The sequence below is a fragment of the Oncorhynchus nerka genome, linkage group LG7 (genome assembly GCF_034236695.1).
Source record: "Oncorhynchus nerka isolate Pitt River linkage group LG7, Oner_Uvic_2.0, whole genome shotgun sequence".
Lineage (NCBI taxonomy): Eukaryota > Metazoa > Chordata > Actinopteri > Salmoniformes > Salmonidae > Oncorhynchus > Oncorhynchus nerka.
Window position 1 is genome coordinate 36,726,684 of NC_088402.1, and position 19,131 is coordinate 36,745,814.

A 19,131-nucleotide genomic window follows, 5' to 3' on the forward strand; every position below is an offset into this window, starting at 1 on the left:
AAGTCAGAAAAGAAACAGTGAGAACATAGAAATAGGAAACTGGAAAATCTATCAAAGCATAAAGAAATGGGAGAACATACATGATTTGTTTTCTAAAATAAGTTCACTTGCAATTATGATACATCTTGATTTGATCTTGACTAAACCTTCCTGTTATGAACAGAACTCACAATGTTGTAGCCAAACTTCTCACCTCTCACAGTAATTATCTGTCATGCACAGACATGAGGCTAAAAAACACTGGTGTCCTTACCAACCACCCAACCGACACATTGACAGCCATCTTTTTCTACAGAATTAGGCCCGCAAGGCTAAGATACTGTCATTCTCCTTTCGCCTTTCAAATATGCTCCACTTTTTAACACTTTTAGAATATTGAACGCAACCCCTATTAGTGAAGTTATAGTTAGGAGCCTGAACACTCCACACTAGATACATTGTTTAACTCTCCAGCACTGCCAGAGCAATGAATAAAGATAACATCACATCATTCCTCAGCAACCATGTTAGCACCTCCTGGGCAAAGTGGACCAAACAGTGGACTACAACCCATTGGCCTTTCAGTGGTGAGACTGATGTGCTTTATGTCTGTGCTCACACTAGAAATGGGAACATAGACGCCTGTCTTCAGGGGTCCATATGGTTAATGCAAACACACACACATCCAGGCTACTGCCCAGCACCTCTGTGCCCAAGCTAAGACCAGGTTGGGGTTACGGTGTTAGAGCTAATGAAATTTTTGCCTCACTCCAACGGCTCTCATATCCACATTATTAAATTATGCCCCAGACTGCAAGCGTCCTACAAATACAAAATCATAGTCACAGGACATTACTCTGAATTGGAAAAAACTACTAATCATCTCTCTTCATCAAAACCTGTGCGGCTGTTGTGATTATTATCAACCAAACATTATGAAACCAAAAGACTGAAATGGCTCCTGGGACACAGTGATTCTTAATGAAAATTGCATTTTGTTTCAACAAGTTGCCTTGATATATTAGTTTTGATGGAAACTGAAGATACTGTGCATGTATCTACACTGAACAAAAAATATAAAAACACATGTAAAGTGTTGGTCCCATGTTTAATGAGCTGAAATAAAAGATCCCAGAAATGTTCCATACGCACAAAACGCTTATTCTTCTCCAATTTTGTGCACACATTTGTTTACATCCCTGTTAGTGAGCATTTCTCCTTTGCCAAGATAATCCATACACCTGACATGTGTGGCATATCAAGAAGCTGATTAAACAGACTGATCATTACACAGGTGCACCTTATGATGGGAACAATAAAAGGCCACTCTAAAATGTGCAGTTCTGTCACACAACACAATGCCACAGTTTAGAGGGAGTGTGCAATTGGCATGCTGACTGCATTAATGTCCACCAGGGCTGTTGCCAGAGAATGGAATGTTTATTTCTCTACCATAAGCATTGTTTTAGAGAACTTGGCAGTATGTCCAACTGGCCTCACAACCCCAGACCACATGTATGGCACGTGTGGGCAAGCGGTTTGCTGATGTCAAAGTTGTGAACAGAGTGCCCCATGGTGGCGGTGGGGTTATGGTATGGGCAGGCATAAACTACGGACAACGAACACAATTGCATTTTATTGATGGCAATTTGAATCCCACCAAAATACAGTGATGAGATCCCGAGGCCCAAGTGAGGTCTATTATTTTTAAGGTGTCTGTGACCAACAGATGCATCTGTATTCCAAGTCGTTTGAAATCCATAGATTAGGGCTAAATTCATTTATTTCAATTAACTGATTTCCTCATATGAACTGTAACTCAGTAAAATCTTTGATACATGTTGCGTTTCTATTTTTGTTCAGTATATGAATTTCTCACGGCTGTGAGAGGGGAAACTATTGGACTAAGGACATGAAACGTGCAGGATGTCCACTGAACTGAACTGGGAAAGTGTACCTTTTTACTAAAATAAATGTGTGTGAGGGGGCTAACTAAGACCAATTCATATGGCAATTTGATAGCTGTCACGTTCTGACCATAGTTCTTTTGTGTTTTCTTTGTTTTAGTGTTGGTCAGGACGTGAGCTGAGTGGGCATTCTATGTTGTGTGTCTAGTTTTCCCGTTTCTATGTTTGGCCTGATATGGTTCTCAATCAGAGGCAGGGGTTAGTCATTGTCTCTGATTGGGAACCATATTTAGGTAGCCTGTTTTGTGTTGGGTTTTGTGGGTGGTTGTCTTCTGTCTTCGTGTGTCTGCACCAGACAGAACTGTTCCTTCACATTTGTTATTTTGTAGTGTACACATTTATCGTCTTTATTAAACATGATGAACACTAACCACGCTGCGCTTTGGTCCTCTCCTTCGTCCACAGAAGATAGCCGTTACAATAGCAAAAACAACAAGATATTAGCCTCCTATGTTACAATATGTACAAATCTATTTTTTTTCTTCTTCAAAAAGTAGCAAAAGAGAGCAAAAAAACAAATCTAGTTCCGTAGCAAAGAAAGTTTGGTCAAATCAACCAGTGATAAAAACAAAGGTTGCTTTGGGCTTTTCAAAGTGTGATCAAACATCCAAAATGTTCAGTGTGCAGCCTAGATGTGAGTACTGCCTACTCAGTTCCTTATGGGATGTGATTACTTTTATAGGAAAGGACACAACTGCCCACTTAACCACTTCCAGTGCTATGGCCGTTGCTGTGATACGCCAAGCATTAGGAAAAGCTTACTGAGTGACTACGCCACGCAAATAATGTTATGTGTTTGCTAGCTCAAGTTAGATCAAACTCTCATTGAAGCCAGTTTGTAGGGATGCAGTTTGAGCACCTCAGTGGCCAGTGAAGCGGATTGTGTACAATGTTTACCTGTGTGGGAGTGTAGGGACATGCAGCATTCAAGTTAAGAGGTTAGATGTGTACACACACACAGCAAAGAGACATAGCGTGCGGTGACAGCTTGACTTCCTTTGATTGCTATTGACTATCAGAGTAAAATAAATAAATAATACTGACAATGGGGACAGTGCCGCAGAGCAACAGCGGTGATAAACAGAGAGAGAGATCTCGGGGAGAAGAGAGGCAACCAGAACGAGAGCTGACGGCACGGACATCTTTGATGAGTTCAGTGGTTGTGACATTGCAGGAGACTAACATTTGAAATTCTCACACATATTCACCACACACAAAATATATTGAAAAAAATGAATGTACAATTCTTAAGATGCAGAGTTCAAACGAGGATATACTGAGCTGTTACCAGTAGCATGGCTATAAATTCTAATAATTTGAATTAATTATTTATTCACATAAATTAACAGGAGTAATGCACTGCCAGGCAAGTGTATACAGGGTCAAGTGGCCACTGTGGAACAGCATATAAACTACGAAGCTCACTGATAAAATTGGTTATACTGGTAAAATTGGTGATACAGACACAAAGTTACAGATACACTAATGGTCCTTTGGTCACTATGACAACATATGTACTATAAACAACGGGTTTCGGTACATTAAGGTCCAGTGAATTATAGATACCCATGCTACATGGCTACAGCCTCGCCTCAACCAATCGCATCGGGTCTAAAAAAATAAATGCACCAATCGAATGATAGTGAGAGCAACAGCAATCACAAAGTAAAACCAGAAATCATCCATTTACTGTAATGGGACAGACCCAATCCACTAACCTTGTCTGCTACTGAGGGAGGGTTCAGTGAAGGGATATCACTGAGACGTGGCAGAGTTCTATTCCATCCCCTCAATTTAGATGAAACTGTTTTGATTAGCTCCACAATGCACTTATCATAGACACATTGTAATATACTGAACACAGGTTTTCCAACATGTACATGAACTGAAAGTTAATCATGTCTGATTGTTATGCCAGTGTTGGTATGAATCTGCCCCACAAAATGAATGTCTCCATTTTGTACCCGTCTCTAAGAGAGCTGGCTTGAACTCAAGCCCATGTTACACTGTGCATGCAAAAGCTCTGACACATGCACTTTGACTATTGACTTTCATGGATATTGTTGCTGCATGTGAGCTTACTGATGAAACATATGATCCACATAGGAAAAAATAAACATAAGTAGTGATAAATATCATCAAGACAGCCCCATAGCCTTACCTGAATATAACTTAAACACTTAGCAACAACTGTATTATCCCTGGTAAATACTGTATTATAAACTGGGTGAGTCGAGCCCTGAATGCTGATTGGCTGACAGCCGTGGTATGTCAGACTGTATTGCACGGGTATGACAAAACCTTTATTTTTACTACTCTAATTACGTTGGTAACCAGTTTATAATAGCAATTAGGCACCTCAGGGGTTTGTGGTATATGGCCAATATACCACGGCTAAGGGCTGTTCTTAGGCACTACGCATCGCGGCCAATATACCACAGCCCTTAGCCGTGGTATATTGGCCATATACCACAGCCCCTCGTGCCTTATTACTTAAATATAGTACCCCATACTGCCCCATAATTTAACCATGCCTCTAATATTACCACTCCTGTTAAAAAAACATTTCCCTACCTTAAAAAACTGCCCCATCGCAATATAAATTAAGCACACCCTCTAATTAACATAAACCCCCCCCAATCCTGTGCAGTACCAGTGGATACTTCCTGATTTAAAGGGAATTGGTACACCAGGGCTGCATTTCAAACACTTCAAACACACTCAAACACACACAAAAGACACACCCTCTCCCCCCCCAAATTAAGTGGACGCTTCCGATGACGTATCATGACGTCTGACGAGTTGACACTTGCAGGACAAGGGAAGAAGTCATTCATTTGAAATGGACCGTTCTTTTCCAGGAAATGTGTCACTCGTTCACCCCACGGTTGTGTGTTTTCAGTCATCATGGAACTGTTGTGTGTGCCTTATATGCGCTACAGTCAATTAAGACAATGCATCAGCAGACATGGAATGTTAGCCATCCTCTACTAAGTTATTTATATCAGCTAAATGGAAAATGACAATGTAAAAGTGTGATGTCAGAGAACGTTAAGTGCGCAAATTAACGTTTCCAAAAAGCTAACCAAACAAAAACATCATTACTTTTATGATACGTGTTTGAGCCGTCATGTGCATTAGTAGCACAATTTCTAACTTATGTACATTCTTTGTACTTACACTTGTATGTTGACTTCTCCATATTAATGTTGGTTTTAAGTTTTGTCTGACTGTTCTTAGCGGATGTACAATCGTCGTGAATTGAATTATGGGGCGTTTCAGGCCCAGAGTGAACATAGTTGTACACTCGCAAACTCAAATCAGAAACGAGGGCTGAGGGGCTTACGTTGCCAACTTCCCTTCATTGGCTAATCATTTGAACTAACGACAAAGATGGCCACGGGGGTTCCCACAAGGGCAAAGGTGAAGGTAAGTGGAGGAGGGTGTCTTTTATGAGTTTGAAATGCAGCCCTGGTTAAGATTAAGAGAGAGTATTACCTACTGTATTCTTCCCTCCCAGGTGTGTTTTATTTTGAACTTGTTCAAGCATGCAAGTAAAGGAATGTTTATACCTATGTGTGGCGGGGGCTGGAGGAGGGGGGGGTCAGGGTAGGGTTGTGATGCACTCTCTGTTGTGAACTCTGATTGGAGGAACCACAGCTACCACCCAACCGGTAGGACCACATGGATCTCACTAACAGTATTGAATGTGAAGGCTATATATTTGTGTATACATTCAAATGTGTGTGTGTGTATATATATATATACACACAAATGTGTGTGTGTATATATATATATATACACAAATGTGTGTGTATATATATATATATACACAAATGTGTGTGTATATATATATATATATATATATACACAAATGTGTGTGTATATATATATACAAATGTGTGTATATATATATATATATATATATATATATATATATACACACAAATGTATATACGTATATATAATATATATATACAAAATTCAGATTTTGGTTTTGAAATCTTCAATCAAGTCTTTTGTGGTCAGTGATTCCTGAAAGTCTGGTCAGATTTCTCTCAGCCCCCGTGGTTGTCTCAATGGTTGCAGGAATTTTTCATAGAAGTGACTGGTCCAACCATACATGTCCATGCTGGGTGGGGTTCCGGTGGTCTGGTTGGGTGTCTTTACTTCAGGCAGGAAGGGTTTTATTTCATTCTTTAATTTTCTAAGAGAATAGGTTTGAAATAGTAGTGGGGGTGGTGGTTTTTCGACAGAATATCCACTCCGAGAAATTGCACGATTTTTGAAAATTTTCAGGTATTTTTCTGAGCCATCCTAATACTCGCCCAGGTTGTGCCACTTGGCAATCTGCCGGCGGGGGTTGTCGCAGACCTCTCTCCAGTGGGTGACCCCAGTGTGCATGAGGCTCTGGCCGCCTAGCACCAGGCGGCCCACCACTTCATTCTTGGTGGTACGGTCGAAGTCGACCACCAGGAACTCCACGGAGATGTCGGCCAGCAGCTCGGCGGGTACGTCGTAGATGAATGACTCGTTAAAAACGGGGTTGAGGGTGCACTTCTTCACGTGCGTCTTCTTCTTGGCAATGCGCTTGCAGCCGTAGAACACGTTCACCTTCACATAGGGGTCTGTGAGGGATGGATAGAGGGGAAAGTGGGTGAGATGTGTGTGTGTGTGTGTGTGTTTGTTTGTGTGTTTGTGTGTGTGTGCGTAGTACTTACTGCCTGATAGGCCAGTGATGTCCATCTTGGGCAGGTGTTTGGCCTTCAGCACCACCACATTGAGCCTGTGAGTGACAGGCTGGTAGGACAGAGACACCAGTAGCTCCCCACGGCTCACACACTGCAGAGAGAGCACAGGGTTAGAATGTAGATGCACACAAACACAGCGGGGAGAACACAGTTAGAACACACACATAGACACATACAGTGCCATCAGAAAGTATTCACACCCCTTGACCTTTTCCATATTTTGCTGTGTTACAAAGTGGGATTAGAATGGATTTTCATATTAACTATTTACACAAAATACTCTTAATGTAAAAGTGGAAGAAAAATGTGATTTTTTGGGGGACAAATAATGGAAAATAAAACACTAACATATCGATTAGATAAGTATTTAACCCCTGAGTCAATACATGTTAGAATCACCATTGAATCAGCTGTGAGTCTTTCTTGGTAAATCTCTAAGAGCTTTGCACACTTGGATTGTACAAAATTTGCCCATTCTTAAAAAAAATCTTGAAGCTCTGTCAAGTTGGTTCTTGATTATTGCTAGACAGCCATTTTCAAGTCTTGCCATAGATTTAAGCCACTTTAAGTCCAAACTTAAGAACACTCAGGAACATTCAATGACATCTTGGTAAGCAAATCCACTGTGTTTTAGGTAATTGTACTGCTGAAAGGTGATTTTTTTCTCCCAGTATCTGTTGGAAAGCAGACTGAACCAAGTTTTCCTCTATGATTTTGCCTGTGCTTAGCTCTATTCTTTTTATTTTTACCATAAAAAACTCCCTAGTCCTTGCCGATGACAAGCATACACATAACATGATGCAGCCACCAACATGCTTGAAAATATTACTTTAGTGCCTTATTGCAAACAGGATGCACATTTTGGAATATTTTTATTCTGTAGAGGCTTCCTTCTTTTCACAGTCATTTAGAGTGGAAGTCAGAAGTTTACATACACTTAGGTTGGAGTCATTAAAACTCGTTTTTCAACCACTCCACAAATTTCTTGTTAACAAACTATAGTTTTGGCAAGTTGGTTAGGACATATTCTTTGTGCATGACACAAGTCATTTTTCCAACAATTGTTTACAGACAGATTATTTCACTTAATCACAATTCCAGTGGGTCAGAAGTTTACATACACTAAATTGACTGTGTCTTTAAACAGCTTGGAAAATTCCAGAAAATTATGTCATGGATTTAGAAGCTTATGATAGGCTAATTGACATAATTTGAGTCAATTGGCGGTGTACTTCTGGATGCATTTCAAGGCCTACCTTCAAACTCAGTGCCTCTTTGCTTGACATCATGGGAAAATCAAAAGAAATCAGCCAAGACCTCCGAAAAATTGGAAGAATTGGAGACCTCCACAAGTCTGGCTCACCCTTGGGAGCAATTTCCAAACCCCTGAAGGTACCACGTTTATCTGTACAAACAATAGTACGCAAGTATAAAACACCATGGGACCACGGAGCCATCATACTGCTCAGGAAGGAGACGCGTTCTGTCTCCTAGAGGTGAACATACTTTGGTGCGAAAAGTGCAATCAATCCAGAACAACAGCAAAGGACCATGTGAAGATGCTGAAGGAAACAGGTACAAAAGTATCTACATCCACTGTAAAATGAGTCCTATATCGACATAACCTGAAAGGCCGCTCAGCCAGGAAGAAGCCACTGCTCCAAAACCGCCATTAAAAAAAGCCAGACTACAGTTTGCAACTGCACATGGGGACAAAGATCCACTTTTTGGAGAAATGTCCTCTGGTTTGATGAAACAAAAACAGAACTGTTTGGCCATAATGACCATAGTTATGTTTGGAGGAAAAAGGGGGATGCTTGCAAGCTGAAGGACACCATCCCAACCGTGAAGCACGGGGGTGGCAGCATCATGTTGTGGGTGCTTTGCTTCAGGAGGGAGTAGTGCACTTCACAAAATAGATGGCATTATGAGGTAGGAAAATTATGTGGATACATTGAAGCAACATCCCAAGACAGTCAGGAAGTTAAGGCTTGGTCGCAAATGGGTCTTCCAAATGGACAATAACCCCAAGCATACTTCCAAAGTTGTGGTAAAATCGCTCAAGGACAACAAAGTCAAGGTATTCGAGTGGCCTTCACAAAGCCCTGACCTCAATCCCATAGAAAACTTGTGGGCAGAACTGAAAAGGCGTGTGCGAGCAAGGAGGCCTACAAACCTGACTCGGTTACACCAGCTCTGTCAGGAGGAATGGGCCAAAATTCACCCAATTTATTGTGGGAAGCTTGTGGAAGGCTACCCAAAACGTTTGACCCAAGTTAAACAATTTAAAGGCAATGCTACCAAATACTAATTGAGTGTATGTAAACTTCTGACCCACTGGGAATGTGATGAAAGAAATAAAAGCTGAAATAAATCACTGTACTATTATTCTAACTTTTCACATTCTTAAAATAAAGTGGTGATCCTAACTGACCTAAGAATTTTTACTTTGATTAAAATGTCAGGAATTGTAAAAACTGAGTTTAAATGTATTTGGCTATGGTGTATGTAAACTTCCAACTTCAACTGTATGTTAGTATTGTGGAGTAACTTAAATGTTGTTGATCAATCTTCAGTTATCTCCTATCACAGCCATTAAACTCTAACTGACCTTACAGATAATTGTATGTGTGGGGTACAGAGATGGGTTAGTCATTTAAAAAGTATGAACACCATTATTGCACACAGAGTGAGTCCATGCAACTAATTATGTGACTTGTTAAGCACATTTTTACTCCTGAACCTATATAGATTTGCCATAACAAAAGGGTTAAATACTTATTGAATCAGGACATTTAATTTTGTATTAATTCATAAACATTTCTAAAGACACAACTTCCCTTTGATGTGGTATGTGTTTAGATCAGTGACACAAAATCTCAATTTAATCCATTTTAAATTCAGGCTGGAGCACAAAATGTGGAAAAAGACAAGGGGTGTGAATACTTTCTGAAGGCACTGTACATTACACACATATATACACACGCAAAGTACCCATAAAGTACACACATACACACAAAACCTGCCTTGCACAAGAATATGGCAGACAAACCTCCATAACCCACCCATCCACCTACACTTCCGGTATGCACACAATTCATACATAATGACAGTCAAACTAATATACAGTACCAGCCAAAAGTTTGGACACACCTACTCATTCAAGGGTTTTTCTTTATTTTTAATATTTTCTACATTCTAGCATAAATGTGAAGACATAAAAAAAATTGAAATAACACATGGAATCATGTAGTAACAAAAAAAGTGTTTAACAAATCAAAATATATATTATATTTGAGATTCTGCACACTTTTGGCATTCTCTCAACCAGCTTCATGAGGTAGTCACCTGGAATGATTTCATTGAACAGGTTTGCCTTAAATTAATTTGTGGAATTTCTTTCCTTCAAATCAAATCAAAGTGTATATCTGTCACGTGCGCCGAATACAACAGGTGTAGGTAGACCTTACAGTGAAATGCTTACTTACAGGCTCTAACCAATAGTGCAAAAAAGTATTCGGTGAACAATAGGTAAGTTAAGAAATAAAACAACAATAAATAGACAGGCTATATACAGTAGCGAGGCTATAAAATTAGCGAGGCTACATACAGACACCGGTTAGTCAGGCTGAGTGAGGTAGCATGTACATGTAGATATGGTTAAAGTGACTATGCCTATATGATGAACAGAGAGTAGCAAAGAGGGGTTGGCGGGTGGTGGGTGGGACACAATGCAGATAGCCCGGTTAGCCAATGTACGGGAGCACTGGTTGGTCGGCCCAATTGAGATAGTATGTATAGTTAAAGTGACTATGCATATATGATAAACAGAGAGTAGCAGCAGCGTAAAAAAATAGGGGTTGGGGGGGGCACACAATGCAAATAGTCCGGGTAGCCATTTGATTACCTGTTCAGGAGTCTTATGGCTTGGGAGAAAAAAACTGTTGAGAAGCCTGTTTGTTCTAGACTTGGCACTCCGGTACCGCTTGCCATGCGGTAGTAGAGAGAACAGTCTATGACTGGGGTGGCTGGGGTCTTTGACAATTTTTAGGGCCTTCCTCTGACACAGCCTGGTGTAGAGGTCCTGGATGGCAGGCAGCTTAGCCCCAGTGATGTACTGGCCCATACGCACTACCCTCTGTAGTGCCTTGCGGTCAGAGGCCGAGCAATTGCTGTACCAGGCAGTGATGCAACCAATCAGGATGCTCTCGATGTTGCAGCTGTAGAAGCTTTTGAGGATCTCAGGACCCATGCCAAATCTTTTTAGTTTCCTGAGGGGGAAAAGGCTTTGTCGTGCCCTCTTCACGACTGTTTTGGTGTGTTTGGACCATTCTAGTTTGTGGTTGATGTGTGTTTGAGCCAATCAGTTGTGTTGTGAAAAGGTAGGGGTGGTATACAGAAGATAGCCCTATTTGGTAAAAGACCAAGTTCATAATACGGCAAGAACAGCTCAAATAAGCAAAGACAAACGATAGTCCATCATTGCTTGAAGACATGAAGGTCAGTCAATGCGGGAAATTTCAAGAACTTTGAAAGTTTAAAGTGCAGTAGTAAAAAGCATCAAGCACTATGATGAAACTGGCTCTCATGAGGACCGCCACAGGAAAGGAAGACCCAGAGTTACCTCTGCTGCAGAGGATCATTTCATTAGAATAACTGCACCTCAGAATGCAGCCCAAATAAATGGTTCAGAGCTCAAGTAACAGACACATCTCAACATCAACTGTTCAGAGGAGACTGTGTGAATCAGGCCTTCATGGTCAAATTGCTGCAACAACAAAAAACACTACTAAAGGACACCAATAAGAAGAAGAGACTTGCTTGGGCCAAGAAACACGAGCAATGGACATGAGTAAAATTTGAGATTTATGGTTCCAACCGCCGTGTCTTTGTGAGACGCAGAGTAGTTGAACGGATGATCTCCACATGTGTGGTTCACACCGTGAAGCACGGAGGAGGAGATGTGACGGTGCTTTGATGGTGACACTGTCATAATTTATTTAGAATTCAAGGCACACTTAACCAGCATGGCTACCACAGCATTCTGCAGCGATACACCACATCTGGTTTGCTCTTAGTGGGACAATCATTTGTTTTTCAAAAGGACAATGACACAACACACATCCAGGGTGTGTAAGGGTTTTTTGTCCATGAAGGAGAGTGATGGAGTGCTGCATCAGATGACCTGGCCTCCACAATCACCGGACCTCAACCCAATCGACACTTTTTCGTTACTACATGATTCCATTTGTGTTATTTCATAGTTTCGATGTCTTCACTATTATTCTACAATGTAGAAAACAGTAGAAATAAAGAAAAACCCTTGAATGAGTAGGTGTGTCCAAACTTTTGACTGGTACTGTATATAGATAGACCTGTGGCTCTCCCCATCGTTCTGTTCGTCTCTTAGTTTCTCTCCGTCTCACTCTTTTTAACTGCTTGCATATGTCTCGCTCTCTTTCAAAGAGCGTCAATTCCTATACTACGTCTAGGTGTCACCATGGCAACGCGCTGCGGGAGGTTAGCCCAAGGCTGAGCTTGAATTTAGAACGGAGAAATAGAGAATTACCGAGACGTGTGTCTGTGTGTAATGTGTGTGCGTGTAAATCTGCTACCATCTGCATACAAAGTATGACGGAAATAGATAGCCTCCTAATTGTCTCCAATACCGTGTATCGGTAGCTTTTTCATTAGTGAGCAAGACTAAATGCCACACTTCATTTAGAATCGCCACTAGTGGCAGGGGAGCTCTGCTCTACAAAAAAATACATTAAAATAGTCTGAAACTACTGGTCTGTACACAACCATTTGTAGTGTACAATAGCTCAGTTCCCTAACATTTTAATCTTTTTTCTTTTTTGACTATATTCTAAAGTAAATGATGCATTTCATACTTAAAATGACCTTTTTGAGTACATAAATTAACATGCCAAAGATTCACTGTAGTGTGAGATGCAGAAATTACCCATCACGTTTGGCGTCGCTTAGTTCCCTGACATTTTAATCTAAAGTACAAGTAAATGGTGCAGTTTTTTTTCTTTCGTGGATGGTTCTTGCTGCAAAGCACAGTCATAACAGCGCTAGGAGCTAATGCCGCCATATAAACCAATGTGTCATTTTGGACGGCTTGTGCTGAATGGGGGTTTTGAAGCGTTTAAGCGCTACTGTAGAATGATGGAGAATCACAATGGCCATGCTCAAAATATACATTATATGTTCTAAACGGATAATAGCTTTTATGAACCACCGCTAAGTGTGTGAGCTACTTCTGTCGTAATGAGTGTGTCTTTACTGCCCCCCCCAATTCAGTCATTTAAGCTTTCCCCCTCCACTTAAGTTCCTCCGCAGATAAAAGTTTAATGGACGTCTCCTCTGGACTTATGGTCTGGCCACAACCCTTTTTCCCCCCACAGTGCCATCTTGCTCCCCCCCCTTCCCCCCCTCATCCCCTACTACCGGATCATCCATCAATCTCCTGTACTCACTTTAGTCTTCTTCATCTAGTCAGTGCTATTGCTCTCTTTCTCCTCTTTCACTCCATCAGCAGATACCTATGTCTCCTCTTTTTCATTTACTCAAACTAATCTCTCTCCCTCTCCTATTTATGTCTTGTTCTTTCTCTCCCTCTCTCTGGAAGATCGATTCCATCCTGTCTCTAAACCCCTTAAGGTTGCACTAAAATAGGAGGGAATTCAATTTAGATAAGAGATAAGGAGGAGAGCGAGAGATGGGGGGGTAGAGAACAAAGAGGAAGAGAAAGGAAGATGAGACGGGGAAAATGGAAATAGAGGGAGAAAGGGAGAGGAGATGGTGGAAGTATGCACTTATAAACCTCCATATGAGGGAGAGGGGTGTGAAATAGTGTGACTGCATGGAGATGAAATGTGTACAGTACCAGTCAAAATCTTGGACACACTTACTCATTCAAGGGTTTATTTATTTGTACTATTTTCTACATTGTAGAATAATATTGAAGACATCAAAACTATGAAATAAAACATGGAATCATGCAGTAACCAAAAAAAGTGTTTTATATTTGAAATGATTTAAAATAGACACCCTTTGCCTTGATGGCAGCTTTGCACACTCTTGGCATTCTCTCAACCAGCTTCACCTGGAATGCTTTTCTTGAAGGAGTTCCCACATATGCTGAGCTAGGCTGCTTTTCCTTCACTCTGCGGTCCAACTCATCACAAACCATCTCAATTGGGTTGAGGTTGGGTGATTGTCGAGGCCATGTCACCTGATGCAGCACTCCATCACTCTCCTTCTCAGTCAAATAGCCCTTACACAGCCTGGAGGTGTGTTGGGTCTCATTGCCATGTTAAAAAACAAATGATAGTGGGACTAAGTGCAAACCAGATGGGATGGCGTATCGGTGCAGAATGCTGTGGTAGCCATGCTGGTTAAGTGTGCCTTGAATTTTAAATCAATTACAGACTGTGTCACCAGCAAAGCACCATCACAGCTCCTCCTCCATGCTTCACAGTGGGAACCACACATGCGAAGATCATCCGTTCGGTGGTCTGGGGAAATGCATCATCTAGTGAAGTTAGGAGGCTGCAGAATGCACAGAATAAAGCAGCAAGGATTGTTTTAAGGCAGAGATATGGTTCTTCTGTTGCAGTCATGCGCAGTGTTCTTGGTTGGTCATCAATCGACAAGATAATTGAAAAAAACATGCTTATTTTATTTTATAATATGCATCATTTAAAACGGCCAAGTTCTATTCACAATGGTATTCAGTTGGTAAGAGACAGAAATTCCCTAAATACTAGGAATAGATTGTCCATCATCTATGCGTTATCCAGACAGAAACAATAAATGGACAAAAGAACATTTCGATTTAGAGCAATAAAGAAATTGAATAAATTAACTGAGCAAACTAGAAACCTTTCAATATATAAGTTTAAACATTATTTTAAAACAATTTAAATATGGTATATAGAAATGTTGTGGGACTATAGTAGATGAAGAATCAATATATTTTTTTAGATTGAGTATTTATTGGGTCATTATGCTAGTGTATTATGTATGTTTGTAATAGTGTGTTATATGTGAAAGTGTGTTTGTATTATAAATAGTATTTTACTGTTAAGGACTCTTGGAAGATTGGTCCAAATGGGGACTAAAAGAGATCCTAATAAAATCAAATCAAATCACATACTCTGCGTCTCACAAAAACACGGCGGTTGGAGCCAAAAATATCAAATTTGGACTCATCAGACCAAAGGACAGATTTCCACCATTCTAATGTCCATTGCTAGTGTTTCTTGGCCCAAGCAAGTCTCTTCTTCTTATTTGTGTCCTTTAGTAGTGGTTTCTTTGCAGCAATTCGACCATGAAGGCCTGATTCACGCAGTCTCCTCTAAACAATTGATGTTGAGATGTGTCTGTTACTTGAACTCTGAACCATTTATTTGGGCCGAATATCTGAGGCTGGTAACTCTAATGAACTTATCCTCTGCAGCAGAGGTAACTCTGGGTCTTCCTTTCCTGTGGCGGTCCTCATGAGAGCCAGTTTCATCATAATTGCTTGATGGTTTTTGCGGCTGCACTTGAAGAAAAGTTCCAAGTTTGTGCCATTTTCTGGATTGACTGACCTTCATGTCTTAAAGTAATGCTTATTTGAGCTGTTCTTGCCATAATATGGACTTGGTATTTTACTAAATAGGGCTATCTGCTGTATACCACCTCAACCTTGTCACAATACATCTAACTGACTCAAATGCATTAAGGAAGGAAATTCCACAAATAAACTCTTAACAAGGCACACCTGTTAATTGAAATGCATTCCAGGTGAAAACCTCATTAAGCTGGTTGATGGTTGAAAGAATGCCAAGAGTGTGCAAAGCTGTCATCAAGGCAATGGGTGGCTACTTTGAAGAATCTCAAATCTAAAATATATAATTTGTTTAATACTTTTTTTGGTTACTACATGATTTCCTGTGTTATTTCATAGTTTTGATTGCTTCACTATTGTTGTACAATGTAGAAAATAGTACAAATAATGGAGGAAGATATTATGCATGTGTGTATACATCTGCACTGTCTCACTTGACAGGCTTACAGTGGCACTGGGAATGATACTTATGCCTGCAATGTGTTTACACGCGTGTGTGCATGACTGTGTGAGTGCATGTGCGTGTCTGCTGTCTTCGAAGAGTAGCTGTGTGTACTGCATGAGTTCTAGAGATGATATGAATATGTTTTAACGTCTCTGTGGGAACGTAATGGTGTGTAGCTTATTTACGGTCTGTCCTAACAGCCATATGGTCTAATCAGTGCAGACTTTGTACCGGGTCTCTCTCTGTGTGTGAGTCTGGCTGTGTGCAGTATGCATTCAGTGCAGGTTTCTTTATATTTATCATTTTATCAGTGCAGATTGTGTTGGGCAGAGGTCTTTCTCATATAGTGCAGGCCTCTTTCTCTCTGTCTCTCCCTCCTTCTCTCTAAGTGTGTGTTATGGATGGGGCCCTTTCTTGTCAATTGGAGTAGCCCACCCCCCTCTATTTCTCTTTCCATCGCCCTCTCTCTCTCCATCCCCCCCTCTCTCTCTCTCTCTTTCTATACCACCCCTCTGCTCTCTCACACCCCTCCCTTCCTCTGTCTGTCCCCTTCCTCTGTCTGTCTCCCCCCGCTGTCTTTCTGCTCTCCCTCTACCCCACCCCCCACTCTCCCTCCCTCTGCCTTATATGGATCATGTTTAATGATGTGGGGAAGGCTTTTGTTTCCGGTGCTGACCATGATGGATGTCTTCCTACAGTCAGAAATAACACCAGTCTCTCTCCACTTTTATGGGCCTAATGGGCCTCCAATCAATACACACACACAAAGAGACCAGCCTCCCAGATATGTTTCAGCTGCACGTGTGTGTGTGTGGAGTGTTTGGGAGTGCATGCGTGTGTGATAATGATTAAATGAGAGAAAGATTGGTTGTTTGCAATAATACATATGCAATAGCCAAAAAGCAAACAAGCCAGGTTTGGTTATTATATTATTTACACCATTTCATATTTCAATCTGTAGACATTTATTTAGCAAATGTATCACCCTTCTGCTAACCCTGTGCTAGAAGCCAGCTATGATTAGTCAGTCTCTTCTCTCTCTCCATCTTTCTTTCTCTCTCTCCCCTCACTCTCCTTATCCCTCCCCCTTCATCTCTAGTGTTGCTGGCCATAAAAGCCCAGTAACTGCTCATCCTATCCATCCTAACCTCCTCTCTCTCCTTCCTCCCATTCCCCCTTTCTCCATCCTCACCTTTCCAACTCCTCCCTCTATCCTCAAATTCTGTCTACTCATCTCTCTATGAATTTCTATCTTTTACCACACCCCTTTCCTCCCTCCCTTTCATCCTCTTTCCCCTCTCTTCATCGGTCCTTCATTCTAGAGTATATTTCATCATCTATCCTCCATCCCTCACCTTTATTCCTCTGAAATGTATTTTTAATCAAAAATAAAAATCCTCCTCCATCACCCAGTTTCCCCTCTCTCTCCCTCCTTTTCTCAATTCCTCATTCCCTTCTCTAACTAGGATGGGTCTATTGTCAGGCCATTACTGTAAAAGAGAAGGAATGTGTTGTTAATAACCTACCTAAATAAAGGTAATAAATCAAGGTAATGCCTTCTCTCTTCCCTCCCTCCATCCACCCCCTCCTCCCCATCCCTCACCTGGATGTGTCTCTTGCTGATCTGTTGGGTGATGTGGACTCGTCCCGTGCTGGGGTCCACCCCTGCCAGGGGTACCGCCGCCTCCCCGATGACATCATCACGGGCAAAGCGGTCAAAGCTAAGCACCAGGAAGTGCAGCGTGAGGTCAGGCAGTGTGCTGTAGGCCACGCCGTAGAACGTAAACGTCTCGTCAAATACTGGCTCCAGGGTCTTCCTCAGAACGCGGGTCTGCAGAGCAATCGCTTTTATTTCAGTCTGGTTGCTATTGTGACAGGAGCACTTAAACAGTTACAGTGACACTAACACTATCTTTTACAATAACAAATAACAGGGATAATGCAGGGCTCTTCAAACTTTTCTTGCCTCATGTTTGCAATAATAAAAGCATATGGCGTCATCTTATTTGGATCTAAATCTGTAATAATGATAATTCACATAATTCAAAAATAACAGTATTAGCCTAATTGGGACTGCAACCCCGAATACCTAAACCCTCAACAAAGCAAATCAAAGAAAACAGTGGAAAGGAACAACCTTGTAGGTAGGAAGAAACCTCCAGAGGAACCAGACTCACCTTGACCCGGTGCTTCTTTTCTGGCAATATGGTCATCTTCACGTAGGGGTCCGAGCTACCTGCCTGCTCGTCCACGGCGGGAAGACCATGGGCGCCAACAATGGTCACCACCAGCGCCTTCTTGGGGAAGTTGTAGTCCACGACCAGGCTGAGGGTGCCTAGGGCAGCGGGCGGCATGGTGTTGCCCTCCCCCTGACACGGGGTAAAGGGCGAGGCTGTCTTGCTGGCGTCACAGCTACTGTTGCTGCTGTTACCCCTGGAGCTGCTCTCCAGGCAGCAGTAGTCGGAGCGGATGGGCAGCGCCTTCTCTAACCTAGGCTGTCCAGCAGGGGGCAGTAGGTGGCTCATCTGCAGGTTGGTGGAGCTGTTGAGCAGGCCCGTTTCTGGGTCGGCGTCCACTAGCATCACCCTTCCTCCTCCCCCTCTTCCTCGCTCACCATTACGACCCCACTCGACGCCGGATCCGCTGCCATTTCGCGAGGAGTCCGGGCGTCGACCCACACGGACTATCTTCTTGTTACTAAGTGTCTCCGGGTAGATGCTGATTCCCTTGAGCATGTGGATGAACTTGTAGGGCGGATCCACGGCCTGGTCGCAGGGTCCTGATTGGAGCTTGTAGCTGCCCGTCATCTGACGGTAGCGACGCTGGCAGCAGGTCCAGAGGAAGACGGCCACCGTGACTGAGACCACCAGGACCCCGGCGCCCAGGAAGCCCGCCAGCACCGGGGACACGTCTGAGAAGGGTGGCGGAAGAGAAAGAGGGACAGAACAGAGAAAGGTTATTCATTTGATCTTATCATTTCCTTTCCATCGTTATAAACCCCATTTCTTCAACACTGATGGGTTGAAAGCCTTATTAAACAGGAAGATCTGAACTTTTTTAAAACTGCCTAAAACAAACAAATGAAGAACACGTGAGATATGACACACAAGGTAGGATACCATCTAAAAGCATCACTCTCTGCCTAAAGTGAGAACATGAAAGGCTGTCAAAAAGATGTGCTAAAAAGCAGGAAAAATAGGTTCAAAACACAAATAAACCTTAAATGGATGAAATTGATAAATGTGGTAGGATCAAAGGATTTCAGTTTGTCCCTGTTCATGTTTCTTGGGGCCTTGTCAGATGAGGAAGTTGAAGTTGCTGTAATCCTACTGCAACGACTTATAATATGTTTTACACCATGTTTAC

The 19,131-nt window shown here is 41.9% G+C and overlaps 1 protein-coding gene across 1 annotated transcript in view; it reads right to left on the bottom strand.

Annotated features, from left to right (window-relative positions):
* Positions 1-5,929: 5,929 nt before the first annotated feature.
* Positions 5,930-19,131, bottom strand: part of LOC115132733 (synaptotagmin-11-like) — a 29,478-nt gene continuing 16,276 nt past the window's right edge. Inside the window, exons 2-5 of the mRNA XM_029665463.2 lie at positions 17,943-18,676; positions 17,369-17,596; positions 6,668-6,788; positions 5,930-6,574 (exon numbers count right to left, since the gene is read on the bottom strand). Of these exons, the coding sequence (XP_029521323.1) occupies positions 6,264-6,574; positions 6,668-6,788; positions 17,369-17,596; positions 17,943-18,676 (1,394 nt within the window). The 3' untranslated portion in view covers positions 5,930-6,263. The remainder of the gene's footprint in view (positions 6,575-6,667; positions 6,789-17,368; positions 17,597-17,942; positions 18,677-19,131) is intronic.